General features: G+C 46.7%; 1 protein-coding gene and 1 long non-coding RNA gene across 2 annotated transcripts in view; one reads left to right on the forward strand and one right to left on the reverse strand.

Annotated features, from left to right (window-relative positions):
• The window catches only part of Cryl1 (crystallin lambda 1), a 120,124-nt gene that overhangs the window by 37,382 nt on the left and 55,242 nt on the right, over positions 1-27,500 (forward strand). Inside the window, exon 3 of the mRNA XM_032918099.1 lies at positions 1,689-1,815. Within this exon, the coding sequence (XP_032773990.1) occupies positions 1,689-1,815 (127 nt within the window). The remainder of the gene's footprint in view (positions 1-1,688; positions 1,816-27,500) is intronic.
• Positions 12,799-21,305, reverse strand: LOC116913794. Its single transcript, XR_004389642.1, has 3 exons — positions 21,009-21,305; positions 20,286-20,807; positions 12,799-15,131 (listed from the first exon to the last, which is right to left on the reverse strand). It is a non-coding gene; the product is annotated as an uncharacterized LOC116913794 (long non-coding RNA).

Raw genomic sequence — 27,500 nt, forward strand, 5'->3', positions numbered from 1 at the left:
GTGCTGCATGCACTGTAAGTAGTGTTGACTACATAGTTAGATAATGAGGGTGTGGGCTCCCCATTCAAGCAACACGAGCCCAGTGTGACTGTGCAGGCACACGGGGAAGCTGGCTTCCTCCCCCAACCCTCTCTCCTCCTTTGACAGTGTTGCACTCTGTGGTCCAGTCTGGTTTCATACACCCAGGATTCTCCTGCCTCAGCTTCCTAAGTGGGGTGATTATAGGTTCACCATAACTGGCTGATACAACACTTTTTAACTAACTCTTCCATGCCCAGGGGACTGAGCCAGAATGAGAATGAACGTCCACAGTCCACCATTGAGTTAGTGTCACCCTTTATTTTTTCAAAGATTTATTTATTATGTATGAGTACACTGTAGCTGTGTTCAGATACACCAGAAGAGGGCATCAGATCCCATTACAGATTGTTGTGAGCCACCATGTGGTTGCTGGGATTTGAACTCAGAACCTCTGGAAGAGCAGTCAGTGCTCTTAACCACTGAGCCATCTCTCCAGCCCAGCCTTTATTTTTTAATTTAATTAAAAATTTCAAGACATGACAAAATATGTGTCACAAAATCCGCTGTCTCACCATTTTAACGTCAGTTAACGCATGGGGCACGGGCTATGCTGCGCAGTCGCCAGCACCATGCGTCTGCAGCTCTCTGTCCTCCAGAGCAGAAGCTCTGCGCTCCTCTCTCCACGCTCCCTCAGCCCTGGAGCCAGCGCCTTGCTTTCCCTTCCCAGTTGACTGCCCTTGGTACCATATCCAAGTGCGGTCTGTCACACGATTTGCCTTTTTGGGGACGGTTTATTTTCACTTGGCAGGATGCCTTTAAGGTCAGCCACAGAGCGTGTGCCAGGGTCCCCTCCCTTTTACCGGCTGAGTGGTATTCCTTTTGGCTAGAGCACATTTACTAATCTAACCTCCTCTTTAAGGGTGGATGATGCTTCATCGTATGCACATGCCCCATCTTATTTCCTGTGAATCAGCAGCAGACCCTTTTTCTATTGTTTTTATTGAGACAGTTTCTCTGTGTAACAGCTCTGGCTTGAAATCCCAACAGCTTAGTGCAGGTCAGCATTGTTGTATCAGTGAACCTCAGGACCCAGTTAAATGACCCTGTCTCAAAACGAAGTGAATGGTTTCTGAGGAATGGAATCAAAGGCTGACCTCTGGAAGCCACACACTTTTCCTACTGTACATGGATGCCTCTCCTGCACCACATGTGCACAAATATGCACCCTCACACACCAAAAAAAAAAAAAAAAAAAAAAAAAGGCTGTTTTCAGTCATCTTAGCTGTTACTTAGAAGCTGCTGGATCGTGTTGTATGCGTCTGTTTTAAGGTTCTGAGGAATCTTTACGCTGACTCCCTTAGCTGAGGCATTGTCTGCTTTCCCAGCAGGGAACAAGTGTTTGAGTTTCTCCACAATTTCATCAACATCTCTCTCTCTCTCTCTCTCTCTCTCTCTCTCTCTCTCTCTCTCTCTCTCTTCCTCCCTCCCTCCCTCCCTCCTTCCTTCCTTCCGTCTTTCTTATTTCTTTTTCCTCTTCCTCCTCCTTTTTTGATAGTCACATCCGAAAGGCGTGAGGTTGTGTCTCATTGTGACTTCGCATTGGGTCTGTCCAGCTTTGTCTTTAAACTCGTTGTCAGTTGCCATGGTGACCGTTTTCTCCTTTGCAGGAAGGAAATGAAATCGCTGGAGCAGTCTGGTTCTCTCAAAGGCTCCCTGGGCGCAGAGCAGCAGCTCTCTCTCATCAGTGGCTGCGGTAACCTCGCCGAAGCAGTAGAGGGCGCCATGCACATTCAGGTAAGTCAAAGCCAAGGTCCCAGGTTTGACAGTCCAGCGAGTCCCGCGATTGTCTTCCAGCTTCTCTGGAAGCAAAGGACAAGATCCAACTGTGGAAGATGTAGATATTTTGTACCTCCAAGGTCAGAATTTTGTTCTGTGTGACAGAAAACAGGGTCGTCAAAACATCTCTTGCTCATCCTCATCAACTGCTCTGACAATGTGTCTTAAAGTTGTTCAAATGTCGAGGAAAACAGGGGTTTTGGACTGATGACACTGTTTTATTTTGTTCTATCTCTTGGAGCTTGCTATGTAGACCAGGCTAGTCTCGAACTCACAGAGTTCTGTCTTGGGATTGCTGAGATTAAAGGTGAGTACCGCCAGGTCTGGCTTTATCTGAAATGGACACGTTCTTGCTCTATAAGGAGAAAGCTGAAGGACATCACCTAAAAGAAAATCTTTCACAGCATTTAGGGTTTTGGACAACCTCACCAAAAGAGGGAAAAAGGAATTCTCAAAGACATGGCTTCCTCTATGTTTTCCTGGAGGGGGCAGTGGCTGCTCCAGGCAAGAGCCTGGCCTGTAGGGGCGGGGAGGAAGCTTTTCCAGCCACTGTCTCCACAGCTCATGTGCCCCCCCTGCTGGCTGTCCCTGCCCACCTTAAGTGTACCTGTCACTCTCTGCTATAAGCTTGGAATGAGTTTACCTAAACCTCAGAGGCTGTTCCCAATACTCCCCAGTGTTCGTGTTTTTAAGGGGATACTCTGAGAACGTGGAGAAGCCAGAGAGGCCAATTGGGTTTCCTGTGCGGACTCAGTGCCAAGAGGCTGGCTCCTTTCTCTGTGGCTCCGAGTTCTCCACTTTACCAGATGTAGACAGCATAGTCACATAGCACTTCTCAGGGTGTCGTTCTGGGTTTCTTTATTGTTGGTTATTGCTGTTAGTCCTTGTAAGTCTTCCACGTGATAAATGGAACTTTATTACATATGTGCATGTTTAGGAAAGACAACACGAATAGTGCTTGGGACCATCTGTGTGGTTTGGGTACCCACGGGGTGGTGTGGGACTCAGTGGATGGAGGGATCTCTCCCTCTTCCTTTCCACCCCCCTTTCCATCTCTGCCCCCACATCTTCCTTTTTAAGACACAGTCTGGCTGAGTCTTACCATGTAGCTCAGGATGGCTTGGAGCTTGCAGCAATCCATTTGCCTCAGTGTCCCGGATGCTGGGATTATAGGCATGCACACCACACTCTCTGTCCCTCTCTGTCTCTTGGTTTGGTGCAGGTGGTGTGAAATGCGGGGCCCTGCAGGGAGCCTGCGGATGTCCTACTTCAACATGAACTCCTCAGGCTTGCTTTTGGGGAGCACAGAAGCCACCTAGGTCTTGGTCTTGGTGGAGCAGTTTCTTCTTGTGGGGTTAGCTTAGAAGCATGTGTGTATTTCATATACTGGGATTGCCAGGAGGAGGTAGAACGATTCAGATAGCGGCAAAGACAGGAGGGCGCCTCCTCCTCTGAAGCCTGTGGCTCAGAACAGACTCAGGTTGAAAAGGCCTGGGGACAGTTGTGGTGCACAGTGACCAGCAAGCTTTGCCATTAACTTCAGAACTCCACTTCCTCATTTGCATGAGGGCACTCATTTCTCTCTAGAGTGGGATGGGGATTTCTATTTCAGCATCTACGTAGGGTGACTCTCCTGGAAGGCAAGCCTCTACTTACGCAGTGATGGGATTAACAATCACCTCATTTAGGGGTTGATTTGATGTAGTTACTGTCAGCATCTCCATGGGACTGGTCTAGGCCTCCTGTGAGGACAAAATCCAAGCCTGTTCAGGTTGTAGTGGCTTGGTTATAAAGGCCTCATGAGAAACAATCTCTCCATGGCCTGTCATGCACAGCACATTTGTGCTGAGTGATTGTGTTGTCTGGTCTAGGGGGTGATATGAGATGATATGAGATATGCAGATGTCTAGTGTGGGCTCATTCTTTTCCTTCGTATTTTCAATCCGAAGCTGGTTGAATCCCTGGAGCCTGCTGATGCAGGGGCATGGCCACATCTATTTAAATGGTGGAACTGCCACATTATAATTACATACATGTCTGATATAGTTATGGAGTGAGACCTGAAATGTGGATATGTTGACATACACTGTAATATTTCCAGTTTCTCGTTTCACAGCTTTTCGGCCCTGTGGCCTGCCTGGCCTCTCTTGTTCCAGCACATTGTTACACTTTGGGTCTGCCTAGCCAGGTTCCCAGAGCACAGCATTTTTGCCTCTTCAGAAATGCTCATAAGTATGTCTTTCTAATTCATCCGTAAAGTTTTACCCCCAGCCAGGCATGGGGGTTCGTAGTACTCTGTGCATCTGAGAGGAGAAGGCAGGAGACTTTCAAGGTCATTCTTGGGTAGTTCTTGAGCTCTAAGCCAGCCTGCACCTGTGAGACCATCTCAACCCTCCCCAATACCTCCCAGAAACAGAAAGGAATAAATTTGATCCCATCTGAAGTTACTAATTCTCAAACGTTGAAGCTATTGTTTTCTTCTCCAACAGGATACTCATGGTTTGCAATGAGATGGCCTGTCATTGGCTCCCTTTAGCGTTGTCTTTAGATACATTAACATATATCCCGTTGGGGATTTAGCTCAGTGGTAGAGCGCTTGCCTAGCAAGCGCAAGGCCCTGGGTTCGGTCCCCAGCTCCTCCGAAAAACAAAAAACATATATCCCAGCACGCGTGGGCGGCCAGCCACGCCCCGCTGAATATAGTGAATATCCTCTGTTCAAGAACTTTCTCGCTACGGTTTTGAGGCTGGCCTTGAACTCACAGGTTCAAGTAGTACTCCGTGGCCTCAGCCTCCTGAGTGCAGGAATGTAGGCAGGCAGAACCACGCCTGGGGATTTGTTTGGCTTCTCTCCCCATTTTTGAAAACTGGTCTAGCAGATCATTACCACAGCCACCTCAACTAGCATAGTGTGGGGATGCAGAGACGGGATGGCAGTTAAGAGCGCTTGTTGGCCTTTCAGAGGACCCACATTCAGTTTGCAGTATTGACATGGTGGCTCCCAACCATTGGTAACTCCAGGTGCAGGAAACCAGACACCCTCTCTAGACACATATACATACATGTAAGCAAAACCCTCATACACGTAAGATAAAATAATAAAATTTAAAATGGAGATCTTCAATGGTATGAAGACACTGTAGTGGCTTGGTTATAAAGTCAATCCTTAGGGGACATATGCTAGCTATGGTATAAGGCCTGACCCAGCAAATGCTCCCTGAGTGATAGTTATTTTACAAATCGTATACTGTGCACAGTTTTGACAGCAAACGAATGGCATGGGGCAAGAGGTGGCGTTTTCTGTGCTGCTGAAGCCAGAGCAAGGTCTGTCTCTGTTTTCCAAGTGAGGAATGTGTTTGTGTTGAGCTCTGTCTGTTATACGGAACAACCAGAGCTGGGGGTGGGTGGTGGTGGGTGGGGAGAGGGTGATTCAGACCCTGATAGGTTTAATTCCTGTAAGGGAGTACGTTGGGAAACAGGAATCCAGAAACAGGGAGAGAGAATGCACAGGGCTGGGGAGGTCTGAGGCAGAGGACTTGACTAGTGGTGTTTGGGGGTGGGGGTGGGGAAGGAGGTTGGAAAGGGAGGAGTGATGAGTGTGTATGTCCTAGAAGGTCCCTGTGACTGCAACAGGTGCAGCATGGAGGAGAGAGCAGGAGGCAGGGGGTGACTCTGGGTGACTTAAGTGCCAGTTCCAGGTTACTTAGATGAAATGAGTTAACATTTCTAATGCGCTGAGCGAGGATAACGATAGCACTGGAGCGCTTGGTATGTTCCTTCAGAGAGAGAGTTTGGGTTATAATTTATATCCTGAGTAGAATCTTCCAAAAAGGATGTCCAGCAGGGTGAGACTAACCGGAAGGGGAGGTGGGAGGGGAAGCATGGATAACCCATGTGCTACGTGGTTGCTTTTCTTGGGTATGTTTGTATCGTTTCTCTCTCTCTCTCTCTCTCTCTCTCTCTCTCTCTCTCTCTCTCTCCCCCCCTCCCCCCTTCCCCCCCCAAGATCTCTTCCTATTCAGTCCAGGTTATCCTGACTATGTAGGCCAGGAACCCAAGGATATCCTCCTGCCTTAGCCTCCTAAGAGCCAGGATTATAGTCACGAGCCTCTCTGCCTAGCTCGTAGTTTCTTCATACAATATTTTTAAAACTCTTACTTCCTCATTGTGTTGGGTGTCGAGCACCAGGGTGTGGCATGTGGTGTGCCAGTTCTCCACTGCCGAGTCACGGCACGAAAGGTCTCCATGGCCAAGCTATGTCTCAAGTGCTTGCTTAAACCATCTTGCCTATGTAGCAAAGGCTGTCCCTGAACTTGTGATCCTCCTGCCACCGTGCCAGGCACATGATAAACTTAATAATCCAACGGCTGTAATTAGTACCTATCAGTGTTTCAACTTTGGCTTACTAGGCAAACAAATGAAAGAAACCCCCATAGAAAAACCATGGCTATGCAACATGGGCTAAAGACTGTGCTAATGTTTCTAGTATCCAGGAATGTTAAATATACAACTGGGAGACGGCTAGGCGTGGTGAGTCATTCCTGTAATTACACCATTTAAAAGGTTGAGGCAAAGGGATCGATGCAGACTGGAGGCCAGCAAGATCCCATCTCACAGACATTTATGTATTGTGTGTCTATACATACCCATAATATATGCACATACACACATACATATAGGTACACATGTATCTCACAGAGAGCTAAATGTTTTCTTAGGTCCATTATCCCTAAACAAATCCACTTCTTGCTGTATTTAATTTCTTTAAGACTGTATCATATAGAAGTGCAGTGGTGTTTGGACGTGATTTTTCTCTCTACGAATGCCAGGAAAACTAAATTTCCAAAGCCCATCCACATGCCACACACAGCCAGAGAACAGCTCTGTCGCTGAGATGCGTCTATAAACCTCAGGATGTCCAGACTTTGTTTTTGTTTCTTTTTGGAGTCAGGATCGAATGTGGCCCAAGCTGCTTGTTCCTAAGCCTGTCCCACTCGTACTGCCTCAGGAGCAGCACCCATTCCCAGTTCCCACAACTCCATTTTCCTTGTAGAAAATATGCAGCCGAGGCTGGCCTTGAACTTCTGGCCTTCCTGCCTCTTGCTCAGAAGCACTGTCATCACAGGTGCGTGTCACTAAGCCTGTCCCACTCTACTGACTCAGGAGCTGCACCCATTCCCGGTTCCCACAACTCCCCCTTTCTTGTAGAAAATAGTTTGCTTGCAGGCTCTTTTCTCGTCTCAAAATTGTTTTTCTAGGGAAATGTTCCAAAGCAGGAGAAAGAGCTTGAGGATAAGCGGAAATATCCAGGGAGCTTGCCTGCCACAGCTCTTCAGCCAGAACCAATCCCCAGTGTAGGATTTGCTCAGTTCCTGTTGCCAAGGCCCCATTGAGGTGTGCTTAGTCCCCACCCCACCCCCACACATAGTCTTCTACACAAAGCCCAGAGGGCAGAGGTGCTGTTAAGGAGGTTTCCTAGCGCTCTTGAAATGTGGGAGCTTCCAAGAAGGAAACCTGAATTTCTAGAATGTAGTGCAATTTTGAAACCAAATCCCACCTGGCAAGAAAGTCTACTGTACTGGAAATCAGGCTGCATCTCAAAAGCCTGTCTGAGAAAGTCTCCATTAGAGTATTACAGCTCCTTAACTGCTGGAGCGTGCTCCCTGGGGATCAAGGTGCCGAGTGGGAGCCACAAGGGTAGCCTATTCACTCAAAGTTCAAATGGAGCTTGTTCCAAAGGCAAGGCCAAGGCTGACATCTAGAATCTCTAGTCACACAGACCCTGCAGAGGAAGGGACGTCCCATCTGGACCTCCCCTTTCTTGACAGCATGGAAGGCACTGGCCTCATTTAGAAAGGACTTCCAGACCCAGGGAGCTGCACTCTTAAACAGCAGCGTTATTAGCATGTCTGTGTTCAGTTAAAGAGTAGCAGCTTAGTAGACCTCTGGTCTTAGTCAGTGAGGCTCACAATGGTCCTTTAGTGAGCACAGGAGTGGTTCAGGGAGCACAGGCCTCTGGGAGGGCAGCATTGAGCTGGCAGGGGCATGCACCAAAACTGGAGCTCCATGGCTCCTCTGTGGCATGCCTTTTTGCAACAGGCATGTGACACCTTGGATTCCATGGTTCTTCTATGGAATGTCTTTTTGCAACGGGCATGTGACACCTGTTTTCTATGCTAAAATACTTGTTTGTTTCATTGCTGCCTAGGGGTTGAATCCAGTGTCTTGTGTCTACTGGACAAGCAGTCTACCACTGAATATAGCTTTAGCGCTCCTCTACTTTTAAGCAATAAAGTTGGGTTTACTGAGGTTGAGGGTTGATTTACTCATTTGTCTGTTTGCTTTGTGACAGGGTCTCATGCAGCCCAAGCTGGCATAAAACTATCTATGTAGCTAGGGTTGGGCTTGATCTCCCAAGCACTGGGATGACAGATGTGTGTTACTGTACATAGGCAAGCTGTCATATCATAGAGTGTGCTTGTCTCAGTGTCCACTGTGCCTGTGACATTTCACCTGAGGGGTTAGATCTCATGCTTAATCAGAGGAACTTGAGTTTGGGGAGGGGGGAGGATGGTACAATTTTGTGTGTTCTACATCTGTGGATCCAGCCAATCATGGACAGAAACTATTTAGAAGAAAATAATCTGGGGACTGGTGAGGCGGGTCAGCAGGTGAAGGTGCTTGGGGCTTGCCATGGAACCTGACAACCCACATTTAATCCCTGGGACCCACACAGTGAAAGGAAAGATTTGACTCCCGAGAGTGGCCATCTGATCTCCATGGGTTCCTCAGTGCACACTCACATTAGTCAATAAACAAATGTGATAAAAACATATACCGGGCTGGAGAGGTGGCTCGGGGGCTAAGAATGCTTGCTGTGTGTGCTTCCAGAGGACCCGAGTTTGGTTCCCAGCACCTACGTTCAGCAGCTCATGACTGCCTATCAGTCCAGGGCTTCAGGTACCAACATCCTCTTCTGGTCTCCATGGTACTGGCACACATGTGGCAGACATTTAGACAAACACGCACATAATAAAAAAATAAATAAATACATTAACTCAACTCCACTCACCACCCCCGAACAAAACCCCAGACAATACAGTTGAGTGTGGTGGCACACACTTATGATCATAGTATTTCTGAAGCTAAGGCAGGGGGATTGCTGTTAGTTCCAGGCCAGTCTGGGTGGGACCATGGAAGCACTAGGGCCAGCTTGCCTGGTCTGAGTGGTGAAGTTCCAAGCCAGTGAGTGAGAAATCCGGTGTCAAACAAAAGGTGGAAGGCACGTGGTGGTGACCCATGCTTGTTGACCTCTGACCCTCATCAGAGAACTGTGTATGTGTGTACCAGCACCCACGTGTGTGCTCCACCCTACCCGACTCCCATATTGAAAAAACAAGGGAAAGAAACCCCTCCGAGATCTTGGCTGGCCTTTGGGCGACTCTAGATTAGTATGGAGAACTGGCCTGTGACAAGGGACACCTTGGGAGCCATGTACATGGTGTGCCCCTTTAGTTAGCGTTTACAATTTTCTCTCATGTGTCTTGTCGACTTTAACATCAAATTTGCATGCATTCTCTCAGATGTATTTGTAAGTACTTAGTGATTTTAGTCCCATTTCAATAGCTCCATCAAAAATAACCCCTTCCTGTTGCTCTGTTCATTAGCCTTGTATCCTGGGGTCTTGCTAAACTCCTTCGTTGTCTCTAGCAGGGTTTTTTTAATTTTAATTTAATTTTTTTAAATTTTCTGTTGCAGGTATCTGAATAATTTTCTGATTGCTATGCTTTTTATTGATGGATGTTTTTGGTGCTGACTAAGCTGTCTCGTGTGGTATCGATCAGGAATATAAGATCTGATACCTGCACCATTGTGTCATGGTTTTTTATTGTGGTGGTGAGGAAGCATTCTGTTATTCATGACAAGTTGTGGTGGTAGAGTTCCCTTTGAGTTTATTTTTGGTGCCTTTTATCGGGCTGAGGAAATTCCCTTTATTTCCAGTTTGTTGAGTGTCGATAATGTATTTCCAGTTTGTTGAGTGTCGATTGTGGAACTCTGAATTTTGTCAAATGCCATTCTTTGTTCACTAGGAGAACTATGCAGTCATCTTTTTTTTTTTTTTTTTTTTTTGGTTCTTTTTTTTTCAGAGCTGGGGACCGAACCCAGGGGCCATGCGCTTCCTAGGCAAGCGCTCTACCACTGAGCTAAATCCCCAAGCAGTCATCTTTTTTTAATCTGTTAAACCTTCCAGGAGAACAAACCCAGGGCCTTGTGCGTATGGTGAATCTTACTGGATTATTTCAGAATTTCGAATCAACCTTGCTTGCCTAGAGTACTTGGTCATGAAGTATTTCCCATTTTATGTTTTCTGGGTTTATTTGGTTATTCTTTAATCAATTAATTATGCCATCTTCGTGTGTGTGTGTGTACGTGTGCGTGTGTGCGCGTGCGCATGCGTTTTCTCCTTCTACCGTGTGGGTTCCAGGATTAAGCTCAGGTAATCAGGCTTGGTAGGAAGTGCCTTTAGTGGCCGAGTTGTCTCATGGCCTCAGTTGGTTGATATTTATTAAAGATTCTTGCATATGTCTTTATGAGGGATATCAGTTTGAAACTTCATTTCTTCATCTGCCTTTTGTCTTAGTATAAAATTGGGTTCATAAACTAAACCAGGGCTTGTTCCGCTGTCCTAACAGACCTACGTGGAAAGGATTTGTTTTTAAACATTGTGTGCACTTCACTGGCAAAACTATCTAGTGATTTGGTGGTTTGCAAACTTTTAAACAGTGGTCTCAGTTTCCTTAGGAGATGGCAGGATGGGTTTCCCATTTCTGTTTGAATAACTAGGGAAGTTGTTGTCTCTTGAGGAATTTGTCTATTCATCCAGATGTTTGAATGTATGGAATGTTGTTATCACCAACCATTCTTATTGCCAGTTTAGGGTCTCGAGCTGTAATTCATGTTTCCTCTCTGTTGCGGACTCCACAGTGAGTGGAGTCTTGTCTCTCCTTAAGCGGCTTTTCAGTGTTATGAATCTTTTCAAAGAACTAGTCTTTGGTTTTATTTATTTTCTCTCTAGTGATCTTTTCTTAGAGTGTACCAATTTCTGCCGTCAATTTTATTTCCTTCCTTTTGCTTATTTTGGATTTGACTTATCTTCTTTTATAAGTGCTTAAATTACAAATGTAGAAAATTGGACTGAGTCCTACATTTTAGATTCCCCTCCTCCCCCTCCTTTTCCTCCTCTTCTTCCTCCTCTTCCTCCTCCTCCTCCTTCTTCTCTCCATTTCTCTGTCTCTCTCCCTGTCTCTCTGTCTGTCTTTCCTTCTTTCTTTCTTTCTTTCTTTCTTTCTTTCTTTCTTTCTCTTTCTTTCTTTCTTTCTTTCTTTCTTTCTTTCTTTCTTTCTTTCTTTCTTTCTTTCTGTGATTTCTACCCATTTTCAACATTATTGGGTCCTTATTTCTGTAGCCTGGTGATGTGGCCGGCTGTGTTATTTATTGCTATATGCCCCATTAGCTGGGAGGTGTGCAGTAATGGTAAACATTTTATATTGGGGACACTTTGCAAAGTGGCTCTGACTCTGTTCTCTCTTGGCACTGGTATTGGCCAGGACTGCTGTGAGCCAAGCCTGGGGCACCATTTTCAAGAAAAACTTCTCACATCTGCCAAGCGAGACTCACAGGTCTACCGACTGGCTGTCTTCACAATGGAGTAGCACAAGGCAAACACTAAGTCTCAGAAGTCAGGAGGCCATTCCTTCCTCATTCTCTAGGTCACAACAGGCCAGACCTGTTCACCATGAGCAGGGACTATGCAAAGGCATGAATTCTGGTGTCACCAGGGTTCATCTTGAAGACCAGCCACTATGTTAAAGGCTGTTTTCTCTGCCATTCTCACCCAACATTTTACCACAGCACCCATCTTTCTTCTGAAACCCCTCATCATTTTGTCACCAGAACACTTAAGATACCGATCTTTACTTAAGTTCCCCCATGTAATGGTCCCTATCTCTTGATTTCCACTGGATCCAATTCCATCGACCATTTTTCTTTTTTGTGTGTTTCCCTGTGATTTCCCACTGAATTCTTCCAGTTTGATTGATGGTTTGAGGAATGGCATCCCTTCCATGGAGTTTCCGTAGTTCCTTGGGGTCTGCCATCAGCTCCAAATGCCTCTGCATCCTTAATGTCCCAGATTCATGAGTAGCCCTCAGCAGCAGCCACTTGCCTCCTGTGCACTTTTGCCATTGAGGAGAGCTCTGCCTGTTCCCCAGCGGCACCCAGCCTTTCCTGGGACCCTTGTGAGCTTTCTGAGGTAAACATCACTTGATGTCTGGGTCCTCACACTTGCATGCACTCTGGACTCACTGTGGCCCCTCTCTTGCTATGCATAGTTTTTGTTAACTTTTGTCATCAGCGAGCACCAAGAAAACACATCACGAGAGCCATTGCTTTAATCCTCATGGTTGGAGGCACAGAAGAGAATGAACACAGCATTTTTCTCCTGTTTTCCTTTCTTTGATAAGCTGCGTCAGAACACTAGTGTTTATAAGGAAGGTGGGCTGGACATGGAGTCCTGTAATCTGCTAGCCACTGGGAGGGCCGAGGCAGATTATCTTGAGTTTGGGGATGTGTGGGCTACATTAAGTGAGCCCGAGGCCAACCTTGGTTACAGTGAGACCCTGTTTCACGAACACACAGAACCCCCGTTTATTCAAATACTTTGTGTTAAGAATTTTAGAAGTGGGGATGAGAATCTAGCTCAGTTGGTAGAAAGGCTTAGATTCACAGAGCCAGGTCCCATCCCGGGACCCGGGTGCACATCTGTGATCCGAGCACTTGGGAGGTGGATGGATGTAGGAGGAACGGGAGGTCGAGGCTGTCCTTGGTTACATATCGAGTTCGACGCCAGCCTGGGGACTAAACAGTTGTACTTTATAATATATCCATTTTTCCATGTCTTTATCATACTGACCTTCAAGACTATGCATTCGTATGGGTTAAGAAATCATTTACATGAATAGCATCCAATCATTAACTCTGTTTTTACAGTTGAGCATTAACGCCCAGGAAACAATACAGTTTAACATACTGAGGTAATCTTTATGGATGGAAGACTAAAATAGTTATGACTGTAAATGTACATACTATTGATCGACTGCTAAAGGTTCGTGTCTAAAATAACTTAATGGGAGCTCACTGGGTTGCAATGGGCCCCTTGTCCTGGGCTTGTGTAAATGCAGGTTGGTCTTAGCCAATTATAAAGGGCCACTGGGTACTCCTGGGTAACAAGGGATTTTCCGCTGGGGTTATCAAGTGAGACCACTGCTCAGACTTCAGCCAATCAGGTCATCCATGCAAGCCTTCTCTGCACACCCCAGTGACAGAGAGTCCCAGGCCCTCCTTGGTTTGGTGATGCCTTACTTCAGGGATCATGGTTCGCTCAAATAATCTGTTAAAAGTTTAATAGGCCTCAGTTTGTCTTTTCAAGTGCTAGTAAAGCTTACTCTGATGCAAGGCTCAGCAAACCTTCTCTTTAAGGTCTGGGCCATAAATATTTTAGGGATTGAGGGCTGGGTAGAGTCTCTATTGCATAGTTTTATTTGTTTTTGTTTGTGTTTTATAACCTTTCATTGTTAGTTTGGAGCGTGGAGGGGCTCCACTGGCCCAGGGCCATGTTTGATGACTCCTGCTGACTCTGCAGAAGGTTCTAGCCGCTGCCTTTATGCCAGGCCTTCTGAGCCCCTCCCCAGTTCACCGCTTCTAGTCTAGGCTGGTCTTCAAAAAGCAGGAGGTCTGGGATTCAGGGCTCAGCTTTGTCCCTAAAGGGGCGTTCAGCGTTTGTGGGAGACTTGGCTCTAAGACCCTCTTCTGATACTGAACTCTGAGGTCCTTGTGTGGCATGGCGTAGTATTTGCACAGACATTATATATACCCTGCCTATGTTTTAAGTCATCCCTAAATGATTTATAATAATACGATATATAGACGATGTGAACAGTGGCTGGGTTGCCTAATTTAGGCCATACGTTCTTAGTAAAGGCATTTTTAAAAATAGTTTTTTTTAATGTTAGGGATAGAATTCAGGGCCTTGTGCAGCATCCCACCACTGAGCTGTATCTTCAGACCCCAAGAATGATTTTTCGAATACTAAATATGCAATTTAGTTGACTTGTTAGTACAGAGCAACAAAACGCCCTGTCGGTTTATGTTTATGTAGAAGTTTGACTCTTAAGAGATTGATTTCTAGGTATTTGGTTTCTAGGTAAAGTCTCCTAGCCACCATCCCTCAGATATCTTCTGTTAATAGAAGGGACATTTGCTGCCTGCTTGACCTCTTCAGTTTTAATTTCTCCAGGTAGGGACCATAGGTTTGAGCAACACTCGGTGGCATGTAGGCTGAGTCCCAGGGCCTAGGGGTGCCCTGTCTGGCTTACAAAGCTTTCTGGTCAAAGCTGCCAAGAAACCACAGGAAAATGCCTTCAAGCAAAAATAATTTGTTCAGGAGTGAGAAAGAGGGTTATAATGTAGATACAAGCGAAGGCACGGTATAGGCGGACCACATAAGGGAAGCTTTGGCAGTGTAAGGGAGAAGTTCAAGTAAGTCACTTCCAAACACAGTCCCAGGACCTTAGGCACTGACTGAGGCAGGGGTTTACATTAGCTGACTGGAGGAGAGGCCGCTCGAAGAGCACCTCCCCTGAGTTGTGCGATCTACCTCACAGAATGTTCCAGAGAAACCTTGGCAGAGCCATTCGTATGTACTGTGGGGGTGAGCAAGGCATGTGTCTTTGAAGATTTTCCGGTGGGGCTTTCTAGAAAGTCCTTGAGACACTTCTACAAGCAAGGCACCAACTCTTTCCCCCTCGTCTTCTTGGCTCTGGGTTTTGTCTGCACCCAACAAAGAATGACTTTATCTTGGTATCAGCCGTCCAGCCGTCTTCTCAGAGCCGCAGGCAGGCGGCGATGGGCAGAGGTCGTGTGTGGACTGAGGCCCTGGGCAAGGTGTGTCAGGATGAGAACCACCTCTGGGGAAGGAGGTGGATTCGCTGTTGTCACGCACTGTAGGTCTAGACAAGGGAGATTTATGGTGCTTTGACTCGAGTCTTAATGGTAGCACGGAGGGTGGAGGAGGTGAAAGAGAGGGGCTTCCTGGGTACTCTTGGCCCACTTGGTAATCAGAGAAGTCTGTCATATCTTAGAGAGCTCATGGCTCCAGACCCTAAGGAGAACAAGCTCCCCAGTGGTCCATGCACAAGCCCTCTCTGCTCCACCGACCTTTGGAAGACCAGACATTCATTATTTGACTTGCAAAATGTGAAAAAAAAAACAAAACCTGTCTATCTTTCTTCAAACCAGAATCCTTATTTTTTTTCTGATAGTTCCTCCTTTTACATATACTGCATGACAAACTGATGGGTCCCCTAGACTATCGCCATGGGGCTGATAAATTTATATGAAAACTGAAAGATCTTTATTACCACTGGTGCCCTAACACCATACTGCAACATGTCTGGTCGATCACGTCTCTGGTGATGCTGTCTATACAAACTGATGTATGCTGCAGGCCCTGTGCTAGCAGGACAGTTACCTTCAGTGCTCAACACTTAACCATCGTAAGAAGCAGCAATGGTACCAGTATGTGTGTTTACTGTAGCACACTTTTGCTTATCATTTTACTTTATTGTTTGTTTGAGATGGGATCTTACTGAGCTCAGGCTGGCTTGGACTTACGAGGTAGCTTGGCCTCAAACTTGTAGTGGTAATTCTTCTGCTTCAGCCTCCATGGTGTGGAGGTCCCAGGCATGCCATACCCAGCTTATACTAGACTTTTATATTATTACTTTAGAGTATAGATTTTTTTACATATGTGGTATAATATATGATATGATATATAAAACATTACATATATAAACCTTACATATATCTTGCTATTGTAGTTAATCCTATAATTCGAGCACTTGGGATGCTGAGGTAGAAGGACCAAGAATTCAAGATCAGCCTTAGTTGCATGTGTAGTTGGAGGCCAATGTAAGCTACATGAAACCTTGTCCTACACAACACCACACACACACACACACACACACACACACACAATCTTAGTACAAAACAGTATTTGTGTGATGCCAGCAGCAATCTTATACACCTCTAACTTGCCATGTCTCGTTTTCACATGTGGTGCTAGGGGTGGATGAAATCCAGGCACATCAGGCCTCTTCTCTCCCGGCGAGTCACCTCCTCAGCTGCCACCATGCCTCCTGAGTGACCATGTGTAGCCTCCAATCAGGACTAGCTAGCTTTGTGCAACTACACTCCAGTATGTTTGCACAACCACGAAATAACCCTCTCACAAGCTCTCAGAAGTATGCCTACATCAAGTGACACATGACCGTATTAGGTTCTGTGGCCAAATCAGGACCTGAGAAAGTGATTAGTCAGGGAATGAACAAAGGGACATTAAAGTCACAGGCAGGGAGGGTACCCGCTCTGCATTCCACCCGATTGATTGCAGGGAAGGCCTGAAAGTGGCCAGCGTGGCTGCCCTCCGGCAGATGTTTACCCTGCAAGCCCCTCAGTGACGAAGGAGCTGGAGCAATGACCTGTGTGCCTCAGATTGTGTGATCTGCAAGATCAGTAGGAAACCATTCCACGGCAGTTTTCTCTTGCCGGCCTTTGTCTTCCGGGACCGAGAATAAAGCCCATGTCCTGGGCAGAATGGAGGAAAGCAATGGGCTCTGTCTTAGTCTGGAATCCCAGGAGACCATCAGGCAGTGATGGCCTGAGTGACAGCCTTGAGGATGGGACATGAGGAAGCTAGGGATGGGACACTGACTCAGGCTGGCCCCAGGGACAGCCCCAGGACTCTGATTAACATTCCCCAGGCTGGGCCAGCCAGTTTCTGGGAGGAATTTCAGGGCACCCTAGGATACAGACCACCCCTTTAAAAGGTTAGGCCTGCGGCTGTAATCTCAGTAACTGGGAGGCTGAGGCAGGGAGTGCCTCATGGCATGAGTGCAAGATGGCTTAGACCACACAGTGACTTCAGGGCCAGGGTGCACTACATGTAGAAGCCCTGGTTCAGCAAGCAAGAGAAAGCAAAAAATGTTAGGAATCAAACAAATCCCAATGCTAGAAAGAGGAAAACACCTCTAATGTAGTTATCCCCTAAGCCCTTAAACCCTTGCTACATTTATATTTATTTGCCCCCAGTTTTGTTTCCTCTAGAGCAGTGCTTCTCAACCTGTGGGTCAAGACCCCTTTGGGGGATGCATATCAGATATCTACATTACTATTCATAATAGTAGCAAAATTACAGGTATGAAGTAGCAATGAAATAATTTTATAGTTGGGGGTCACCAGGACATGAGGAACTGCATTAAAGGGTCACAGCGTGAGGAGGGTTGAGAACCGCTGGTCCAGGGTCTTTGTAGCAGTCTGCTTGTAAATACATCAACTCAGTCAACTAATGAACAGAAAGCAATGGTGTTTTTCATTACATTTTATCTTATGTGTATGGTTGCTTTGCCTCCGTGTCTGTGTGTGTAGAGGCCTAAAGAGGGCACCAGATCCCCTGGAACTGGAATTATGGATAGTTGTGAGTCACCATGCGGGTGCTGGGACCCCAGCTTGGACCCCCTGCAAGAGCAAGTGCTCTTAACCACTGATCCATTTCTCCTGACCCCTCCCTCCTGTTTAGGAGCAACCTGATAATGTCATTTGCTTTCAAGTTTGCCAATGCTGTATATATTGCTTTCTAAATGGATTAAATAAGACACTGTCCCAACATTGCTTCTTCCCTCCCCTCCCTTCTCTTCCCCTCCCCTCCCCTCCCCTCCTCCCTTCTCCCCCTCTCCTCTCTTCTCCTCAACAGAGTCTCATGTAGGCCAGGTAGGCCTCAAACTTATATAACCAAGGCTGACCTTGAACTCCTGATCCTTGTGTTTGTATATCCCAAGTGCTGACATTACAGGTGTGCACTGCCACACTCAACCCAACATTGATACTCTTGCTCGCCAAATTTGCTTGCACACATCTGTAATCCCAGCACTTGGGAAGCTAAGGTTGGAGGAACACCATTTTGAGGCCAGTCCTCTACATAGGAGGACTGTGTATCAAAAACAAAACAAAAATAGGAACAAGCCTAACGACCTTGCTATCCTCTGAGTTTAAAATAGAAAGCCCAGATCTTTGAAAAGGACCCCACAGAACATTTTTAGAAGGCCCGAACAATGCATTTCTGATGTAGGCTTTTGACTTTGTGCTAATTATATCCTATTCATTACGGTCTACAAATTGTAGGTTGTTCGGTTAATGCTTAAAGCAAAAATAAATGGGTAGCTAAACTTTTTTTTTTTAAATAAAAATGTGTTGTGTGGAATAAACAAATTCAAGCTAGGAAAATAGTTGATTCTATGATCAGGCTAGAACACACAGGATGCTACCAAGAGTGGTCTCACCATGCGCCTGACACACACACACACACACACACACACAATCCTAGGGCCTCATGCATGCTAGGTAAGCATTCTGTTTGGAGGCACACGTAGTGAAAGCTGCATAAACATGGAGGGTTTAATAACTGGGCCATTTGCTCCCATGCATTCTCCCTAAGTGTTTTCATTTATGGGTCTTGCTGTGTGGCTGCTGTTTGCCACGTCCATTAGATCCTGGGTTCTGTGCTGAACACACCAGGGACTCTGCCTGTTTAAAAGGCAGAAGAGGAACTCTTTCCAGCGACTTAATATTGATAAGGGACCTGGGGCAGACCTCCGTGCTGGGCCGAGACCACAGGACTCTGGAGTTTGGGTGGCTGCTGAGGAGCTGCCCATTACCGTTTGTTTGGTTTTCCTGGCCCTTGGACTTCCTGCCACTCACCCTGTTGCTTTAGCCCCCGGGGGACTCCATCTGCTGACTCTGCACTGCGCTGGCTGTTTATTTTCATTTGAAAGTTGATGTCCACAGACTGAAGTGCTGTGGGTGGGACCAGAAAGACTTCCTTCGGTGGATGGCTTCCCTTTTTGAGTGGGGTTGTGCTGTGTGGGTTTCCCTGTCCCAAGCAGAGGCCTTCCTAACACTCAGAAGCCATGACAGTTGGTGTCAGTGAGTCCGCACACCTGGAACACGAGTCACTGAGACCATCATGTTGGTCCTCTGAAGGACAGAGTGGGGGCCCTTCCTTCTCCTTGCCCATGGTGGGCAATGCCATGTGTACAGAGAACTTCAGAGATCTCCCTGCCCTTGGTGGAAGGTTGGGATGCACTCTATTGGAGGCAGCTTTAAATCCTTCTTCAGTTCCTTTAGTTAATTTAATTCCTTTCATTGAATGTACTCAGCGTGTCAGGCACTGTACTTTGGGTGTCATTGTCTGAACTCAACAGCCTTATCTGGAGTTGCTGGGAACTGAAAAGTAAAATTCTATCTGGGTTTGGGGAGAAAGGGTGGTACCGGAGTCAGAAGGGGGCCAAGAACACTTATTTCCTAAGTTCCCTGTTATCCCTTTTTCTTCCTCAAGCTAAACCTTGAGATACATATTTTAGTTATAAAAAATCCTAATTATAGTCACTTACACAATTAAGATCGATGGTAAACCAAATGAATGATAGTGGACAACTTCTCAACAGCCACCCAAACTCCAGGGCTAGGTCAAACCATGGAGCACGGAACTTTGGCTCCCCCGATCCTCCTGCTTTGATTAACCAGTGGTGGAGTGTGAACTGTCTTCTTAATTCAACCATCCTAGGGGAATTCACAGTTGCCCCTGCAGTTGAAGAGAGCAGGGACCGTGGGCACCTTGTAACCGCTGCTGGATCCTCAGCTGAGACCTGAGTCACCAAGTGAGGGCTGTAACAGACACAGTTATGGCAGAAGGTGGAATTATGAAAAACATACCATCAGTTCCTTACGATTCTGTTATGCTAGGCCTGGCTGTGTGTGCCTATACACCTAGCACTTGGGAGGCTGAGGTAGGACAGTCTCAAGTTCAAAGTCATCCTGGGCCCTATGGTAAGCTATTCAGTGCTACAGACTGAGAAACTGTCTACACACACACACACACACACACACACACACACACACACACACACACACCACCAATCCCCAAACTCTATTGTCTCAGCCCTTAACTGGGACAGTTTCTGGTAGCAACTGTCACAGCTGACTGTTGTCAGGACCGTATATGGTGCTATTCACTTTGTGCTGGATGCTTTCCTTGATGTTTTCTCTCTCCCCAGCCCACAGGCAGGGAATCCCTTCCCTAGAGATTAAGAAACCCTGGGGAGCAGAGGCCTTTCATTAGTATTGCCCTGAGTGGGTGACAAGAAGTCTCTTTTTCTTAAATACAATGAACCTGGTTTTGGTACTTTCCTGAGAAGACATTAGACTATGTGGGAGTCATTGTTCTGTTGATAAAATGAGAAATGAAATATCGGTTACCTTGAGACTCACGTGCTGCCCTGGTGTGCCTCTCTCCTCCCAGTCTGCATTAATTCCTGGGAGCTTCTCCTATCACCCCTGTAACCAGGGTTTCTGGTGGTGTGCTTGTTACTTTGTCACAGAGACCATGGTGCTATATTTAGAAGGCAGGCCTGTGCCCACGGCCTTGACACTCAGGTACACTCTTTGCTTCCTGGTGGACCATGGCACTATGTTCAGAAGTCAGGCCTGGACTCATGGCTTTGATATCCAGATATGACTGACTGATCGATCGATCTTTGCTTCCTGGTGGGCTTTGATTCCGTCCGTCATAGCTCCATGTGGCTCTCTGAGATACCCAGGACTCCATGAATGCTTCCAGTTTAAGGCAGAGGCTCAGGCAGCAGAGAGCGGGTGCCAACTAGTCACTGTGAGATTTGACCTGTGCTCCTCCTGCTGACTCTTTAGTCCATGGCCACGTATTACCAGTTTTGCACCATTGTTCTTCACATGGTGAAGGAAATAGAATGTTCGTTCCTGTGCCTTGGGCAGTAGGAGGGAGAGGAGAATTAGACTGAAGGTCATAATTTTGACTCAATTTCTTTCTGTCCCAAACCCAAACATCCACATCTACCAGCACAGAAAGAGGCTCAGTTGTGAAAACAGAGAGTACCCACCCCTGAACCCCCAAATGCCAGGGGCCAGTTGGTTCCCATTCCCTTTTGCACCTCAGGTTCCTCTCACCTGACCCCGCCTGCCCCAGAGTCCTGAGGCTCCCCAGGGCTTATCATCGCTTCCCACAACTCAGAAGCCACACATCTCACTGCTGCTCGGGCCTAGGATGCACAGAGCATCCTAGTAGGGTGTTCTCTCCCCACCTCACCCCTCTGCAGGGGTTGCCTCAGTGAGTGAGAAAGGAATGTTCTTGAGGGAAGCTGCTATGAGACTTGAACCCCAAGTTTCCCCAGGTCTGACCTTTCTGTGACACGGGACTAACTCATTCCTTCGTTGTTCAAGGCAGGTCGGATTAGGTGTTTGATTGCTTTTGTCTGAAAGCACTTGACTGGTAAATACTGTAAATTACATGCTGACCCAGACTTGACCTTCTAGAAGGCTGCCTGGTCACTTTAAAAGCTCAGTTGCAGGACTGGAGGTGTGCAATATTGCTTGTTTGTCTCCAGGTGCATATAAGGAAGATTAAGGTTGTGTTTATAAATCACTATTGGGCTTGGATTTGAATGGCGTGGACAGATATGTTGAAAAGAAAGCTCCTAAATTTAAGCTTGTTTTTTTCTACCTGATACTGTGCTTCATTTCCTGAAGGAAGTGCCCGTATGCATTAAGATTTCTAAGGCCTCCCAAAGTTCCAGAAAGTAGGCTATCGTTGTATTTCCAGCAGATACTGTGGCCTAGGGTGAGCAACCTGGCTGTGGACATGGATTACGATACCAGAGCTGTTCATGGCGGAGCTCCATGTCAGCTCTCCATAAAAGCTTTCTGCTTTCACATACAAGTTTCTGGAAGCCTCATAGCTAGCTTCTCACCCAGCCAGCACACTAGAAACTGGGCGGCGAGGTACAGGAAGGAAGGAGGCATTTCTAAGAAAGAAGCCTTGCACCGCAGCCTCTAGTGTGTTCCTCGGACGGCTAAGGATGCGAATCCTACCAGGGGTCATGGGTTCATACCAAAGATAGCTGAGGAGCCAAGGTGTGATTGCAACATGAAAAATAAGTTCTGAGGAGATGCGGGATCGGGAGAAGCCCGCTGATTGCCAAACTGGAAAATTCCAGCAACTTAGCCTCTTTTGTGAAATTCAAGTAGTTAGCGTGTTTTAGTGTAGATAAAGGAGCATCCCCGTCGAGGCAGTGACGTCTGTGGCTCCAGGTATTTCAAGGTGAGGCTGGGAGCATTTTAATGAAAGAATCTAGGCATGCAAAACTGTACAGAATAATATAAGGGGAACATTAGGTTTAAAAACTAAGCAAAGCAGAAACAAAACAAACAAACAAACAAACAAAAACCAACAATGCTGGCTGCTGAGGTGGCTCAGCAGGTAAGGGCACTTGGTTGAGGCCAAGCCTGACCAACAGCAGGATCCCTAGGATTGAAGAGAGAACGGACTCCACAGCCTGTCCTCTAACTTCCACACGAGCATCGTGATATCTTTGCATACACAGGAACACACACGCACATATAATTAAAAATTAAAAACCCAACTTCACAAATATGGCTCCTCAAAGGATCACTGTGTGACGTTAAGTAGAAGGGTGGTGGAGACAGATGAGCCTTCAGAAGAGCTTTGCTGGGACGGTCGACAGTGTCACTGCCATAGATGTCTCCCGGGGCCCTGGAAGGGCGAGCAAGCTTTCCGGAGAAAAGCTTTGTTAGACAGAGCCAGCACAAATAGCAAGCCAGGGTCCTGAAGGGGAAGGGTCTTCCGTTCTGGAAGACAAAGGAGTTTCTTGTTCCTGTGGGTTTCAGGGGAAGGTTCCTCTGTGGCACCTTCCTACCTGCTAGGTGTCACAAGGCACGGAGGCACTAGATAAAAGTTTGCTTTAAGACTTTTGGGCCTGTGCCTCAGGAGGCGCTGAGGGAAAAGGAGAGTGCAGAGCCACAGAAGGCCAGTTTTTCAACCAGCCAGTGAGCAGCTGCTCCGAGTGGCTTGATTGCTGAGCTAAGGCAGCAGCAGGTAGAGGGCTTAGCCAAATGTGAAGTCTGTCATTTTGGGTTATCATTGTTGTTGTTTGTTTTGTTTTGTTTTGAAATAGGGTCTTATACTTAGGCAGGCCTGAAACTCACTATGAAGCCTTGAACGTTGGCCTTGAACTTACAGCAGCAGTCCCCATGTTCAGCCACCTAAGTGTTGGGATTGCTGGCATGAGCCACAGTGGCTGCTTACACACACACACACACACACACACACACACACACACACACACACGTTTCAGCACCGAGGTTTATGTCACGCCTTGCTTATGAGAGCTAAACACTGATGTGCACTTTCAATCCCAGTGTGTATTTTCTTCATTGGTAAATGCAGCCATAGTTTGGTACTGGATGATTCTGAACTTTATACGAATGCTCTCCTTCTGTGTTATTCTGTAATCTGTCTTCTTTCATCACCATGCTTAAATGTTACACATGTAGCTAATCACTGTTGACAGGTCCGTCAGCGTTATTAACTGATTATAACTTGAATTATAAAGGATGCCAAAAAGTCAGGTGTGGTAATACCTGGCTATAATCTTATTACTCAAGAGGTGATGAGCATTCACACATTTATGCACATGCATATAGATGTTTATATTTGCATGAATAATTATGTGCACATGGGTATACACACACACACACGCACACACACATGCACACACTCGCACACGCACACACCACGGTTTTCTGGAGCATACCAATTCATTTTCTCACCAGAACTATGTGAGAGATGTAGACGTTTTGCCTCTCTGATGAGGGGGCGTAGGGACCTGTGCTTCCTTTATTTGAAACTCTGATTATTTGAGCTGCTTTTAAAATTCTTCTCTGCCTATGGCACAGGACCTATTTTGTTCTTTTTAAGCAAAATCTTTTAACTCTTCTTTCACGATTCATACTGGGAATTGCATATACTGACTCCTTGGTCTTAAGGGTGCCCTGCTGTGTTCTTGGTGTCTTTTTGCACATAAATGATCATTTCCAGTATGGCTAAGTTTATCAACATTTTCCTTTATCTCCTGTGCTTTTTAATGCTTGTTTAAGAATTTCTCGTTGCCTCTGCCAGTAGGTCAGCTGGAAGCCCCTGAGGTCCTGACTTCAGGAGGCACATAGTTCGTAGCTGCCAATATTCTGGTAAGCTCGTTATGGGCTAGTGCCAGGCCTCTCCTGAGAAGAGATGCCCCAAATCGCGGGCAAGGAGGAGTATGTGAGCCACACTTGGGAGGCTGAGGCACAGTGCGATCCACGCCTATCTTTGTTTTCTCTGACTCTTTCTCAAGGGCTGAACTGTCCTCTCCAAGGCCCGGGGGCGGGGGGGGGGGCGTCTCTAAAAGCTTGCTTAGGGCTCTTTCCTTTCTTAAGGGAGAATATGAAACCCAGCTTCCCCGTTGTCCACTCCAGAGGGGTTCTTAGGAACTCTTGACCCCAGCCCAGACCCAGGAGACCTTGCACTCTGAGGAGCTCCGGCTCGTGGCTGAAGCTGCTGGGTCTTTGTTTCTCAGAGGCTGAGTGGCTGGCTGGAGTTCACACAGCAGGTCAGCAGGGCGTGGAGTATTGTGGAATTCTGGGACTCCTAGCTGAGTTTTCTGGCTCTGTTCAAACAGCTCCCTGCCGTGAAACCTGTGTTTATTCGTCCTCTAGCCCGCTAAACTTAGTGAATAGTTGGGATGTTTAAAAGTCTGAATCCTTTAAATCTCGGCTATTGCCCAACCTTAGAATGTTTGGGAAGGGCTGATAAAGAAAGAAATTATTTTGTCTTTCTACGTAAACTGTTGTTGTTGGTACAGGTTGGACATAACTAATCCGAAAATCTAAAATCCAGAATATTCTAAAACTTTTTGACTTCTTGAGTATGGCCATGATGGCACAAATGGAAAGTTTTACAATATTTTCTCATGGAACATAACTCCATTCACACAGATACTGGATAATTTCAGGATAAGTGTAGAAGGCTCATGTGAGTGGGCTTCTGTCACGGGGACAGCATGCTTGAGACTGTCAGTGTGGGAGAAGGAGGGCTTAGTGTAGCTCATAGTCTCAGAGGTTTTAGTTTGTGCCTTTCAGAGCTAAAGATGTTACAGTGGTTCCCAGAAAGGAAGTGGGCATGAAGTTGCTCTGTGGGTGAGCTTTATTAGGGTAGGTTCATGGCCACGGGCAGTCAGGATCTGGTATTGAAATGGAGAGCCTTCAGAGAGAGGCTGTGTGATGAAGTCCTGAAAGGAAAGGGCTGTCAATTCCCAGAACATTAGGAGAGCCATAGTGTTAGCCACAGGTAGCCCCGGGGTCCTAAAGAAGAGAGAACCTTCAGTTCTATGGAGCAGGAACGCTGTGGTGTTGGGTCTTATAGGATGGAGGAGGGGTGTCCCTGAAGAGACGGTGACAGACCTTCAGATCCCAGGGAACAAGGTGGGGTTCTTACTCTTATAGGGTTCATTGGGGGGGGGTTGTCCTTATACATGTCTTAGAAGTCACAAGACATCAATAAGAGGAAAGTTATGGGAGTGGAGACATGGTTAGGAGGTTAAGAACACTTGCTACTCTTGTAAAGGACCCCAGTTCAGGTCCTAGCACCCACACCAGCAGCTCACCACAAACAGCCAGGGAATCTGATGATCTCTTCTGGTCTCTGCATTCTGCCCTCCCCAGATACAGATACAGACACAGAGACACACACACAGAGAGACAACCCCCTACATACACACGCCACACCTATCATACCACAGCACAGCACAGCACAGCACAGCACAGCACAGCACAGCACAGCACAGCACAGCACAGCACAGCACAGCACAGCACAGCACAGCACAGCACAGCACAGCACAGACAAGTCAAGGTTGGACTGTGTCTGAGCAGTGGCTGGAGGGTGCTGCAGTTGCAAGGGGAGGGAGAGAGCTCCACAGGAGCTGCAGGGTCACAGCATGCTCAGCTCCCCTTGGAGAGGGGGAGTCTGATTTTTGACAGAGGTGGTGACAACTAGGACATCTAATGATCTACAGTGACCACTTGACCCTGCTGCTTCTCAGTCACGCTTGTGGGGTGTGTAGCAGAGATTTGCTGTTTTCACAGCAGCCTGGAAACAGTACTGGGGCACCAGAGTCCCCATACCCTTCCAGGGGACCAGTGCCATTGCCAGCTCCTTCCAAACATCCCGCCTCTTTAAGTGTTGTGTAGCATTTTCTTCCTGAAACAGAGCAGACATGTTTGCGTCTTTCCACACTTTCAGAATTTATCGAATAACAATAAATTCACAAGGTACCTCTTATTGTCTGCGATTCGCCAAGCAGTCTTGATAGCTGGCCAATGGCAAACATAGATTCTTTTATTATAATCTTAATTACTAGAGTGAACACGAAGATCACCTCACACAGTATTATCTATCTACACACATTTGTAGATTATAGAATGGCAGCAGAGGGGTTAAAGAGGTGGGAAGCGTTCGCAGAAGGCTTACGGGGACAGAAGCAAAGCTGACACACAGTGCAGAGTCATTGTGGGTGCTTCTCTAAGACACAGACAAGTCCGCAGACCTGAGGGATAAACAGTGGGAGTCAAGGCATCGGACTAGAGGGGGCTGTGCTGAAGTGAAGCCTTGGGAACACTTGGGAGCTCTCTGCCTATCCCTCCTTTGATGGACACATTGGCGTTCAGTTAACAGGTTGACTGGGGACGATTATTGGGTCTGTCTCTCCTGATAGAGTTTTAATAGACCCATATGCCCACGTGTCTCCAATCTACTTGGGTAAGTTTATTGATAGGAATAAGCTATTTATCCGCCTGTGCCTTGGGGATGGCGTTAAGTACCTAATGAGATACAGACAGAGTCATCCTGCCTCTGCACTCAAAATGGAGCCAAATGCGAAGTGCAAAATGGAGTTCCCCAAGGCAAGGCCCAGCCTGAAAACTGCCGTGCTTCACAACAGGAAGTCTCTTAGAGCATCTCCACACATTCCCTTATGTAGGGGAAGGAGGGACACAAGGATCATGCAGCCCACAAGACTCATAATGTCTGTAAGTATGGTAAACGGCTTCAGTGGTGAACTGTGGCATCCCGGTGTTGGGGTCGTTGGTGTGCCTGTAGATAACAGCTATAAACTCATTAGTTCAGCAAGCTGGACTTGGATCCTATCCTCTCTTTAATCTGGGATCTGTGGGTACCCTCTCTATCTGAGGTGAACAGAAGTCATACCATGTACAGGTTCTATAGTGTCCAGTGGCTCCACAGACTGGTGGCCATTCTTTGAGGAGACATTCTAGATCTAGACCACATCAGGGAATAGATGAAGTAGTAGCAGAATCTTTTGTTTAGACAGGACTCCCAGCACTGCGGTGTCTCATTTTGTGTTAGCAAATGTTTAAAAATCGGAAAAACACCCGAGTCTAAAATACTCCCAGTCCCAAGCATTTCAGACATGGGCTTCTCAACTTCTATGTCATCAAAAAAAAAAAAAAAGAATAAATTATATGTGAAATAAACATTTGAAAATTTAATTGACTAAAGGATTTATCTGTAAGGATTTGTGGGCAGAAAAC

This window comes from Rattus rattus, chromosome 12 (genome assembly GCF_011064425.1).
Source record: "Rattus rattus isolate New Zealand chromosome 12, Rrattus_CSIRO_v1, whole genome shotgun sequence".
Taxonomy (NCBI): domain Eukaryota; kingdom Metazoa; phylum Chordata; class Mammalia; order Rodentia; family Muridae; genus Rattus; species Rattus rattus.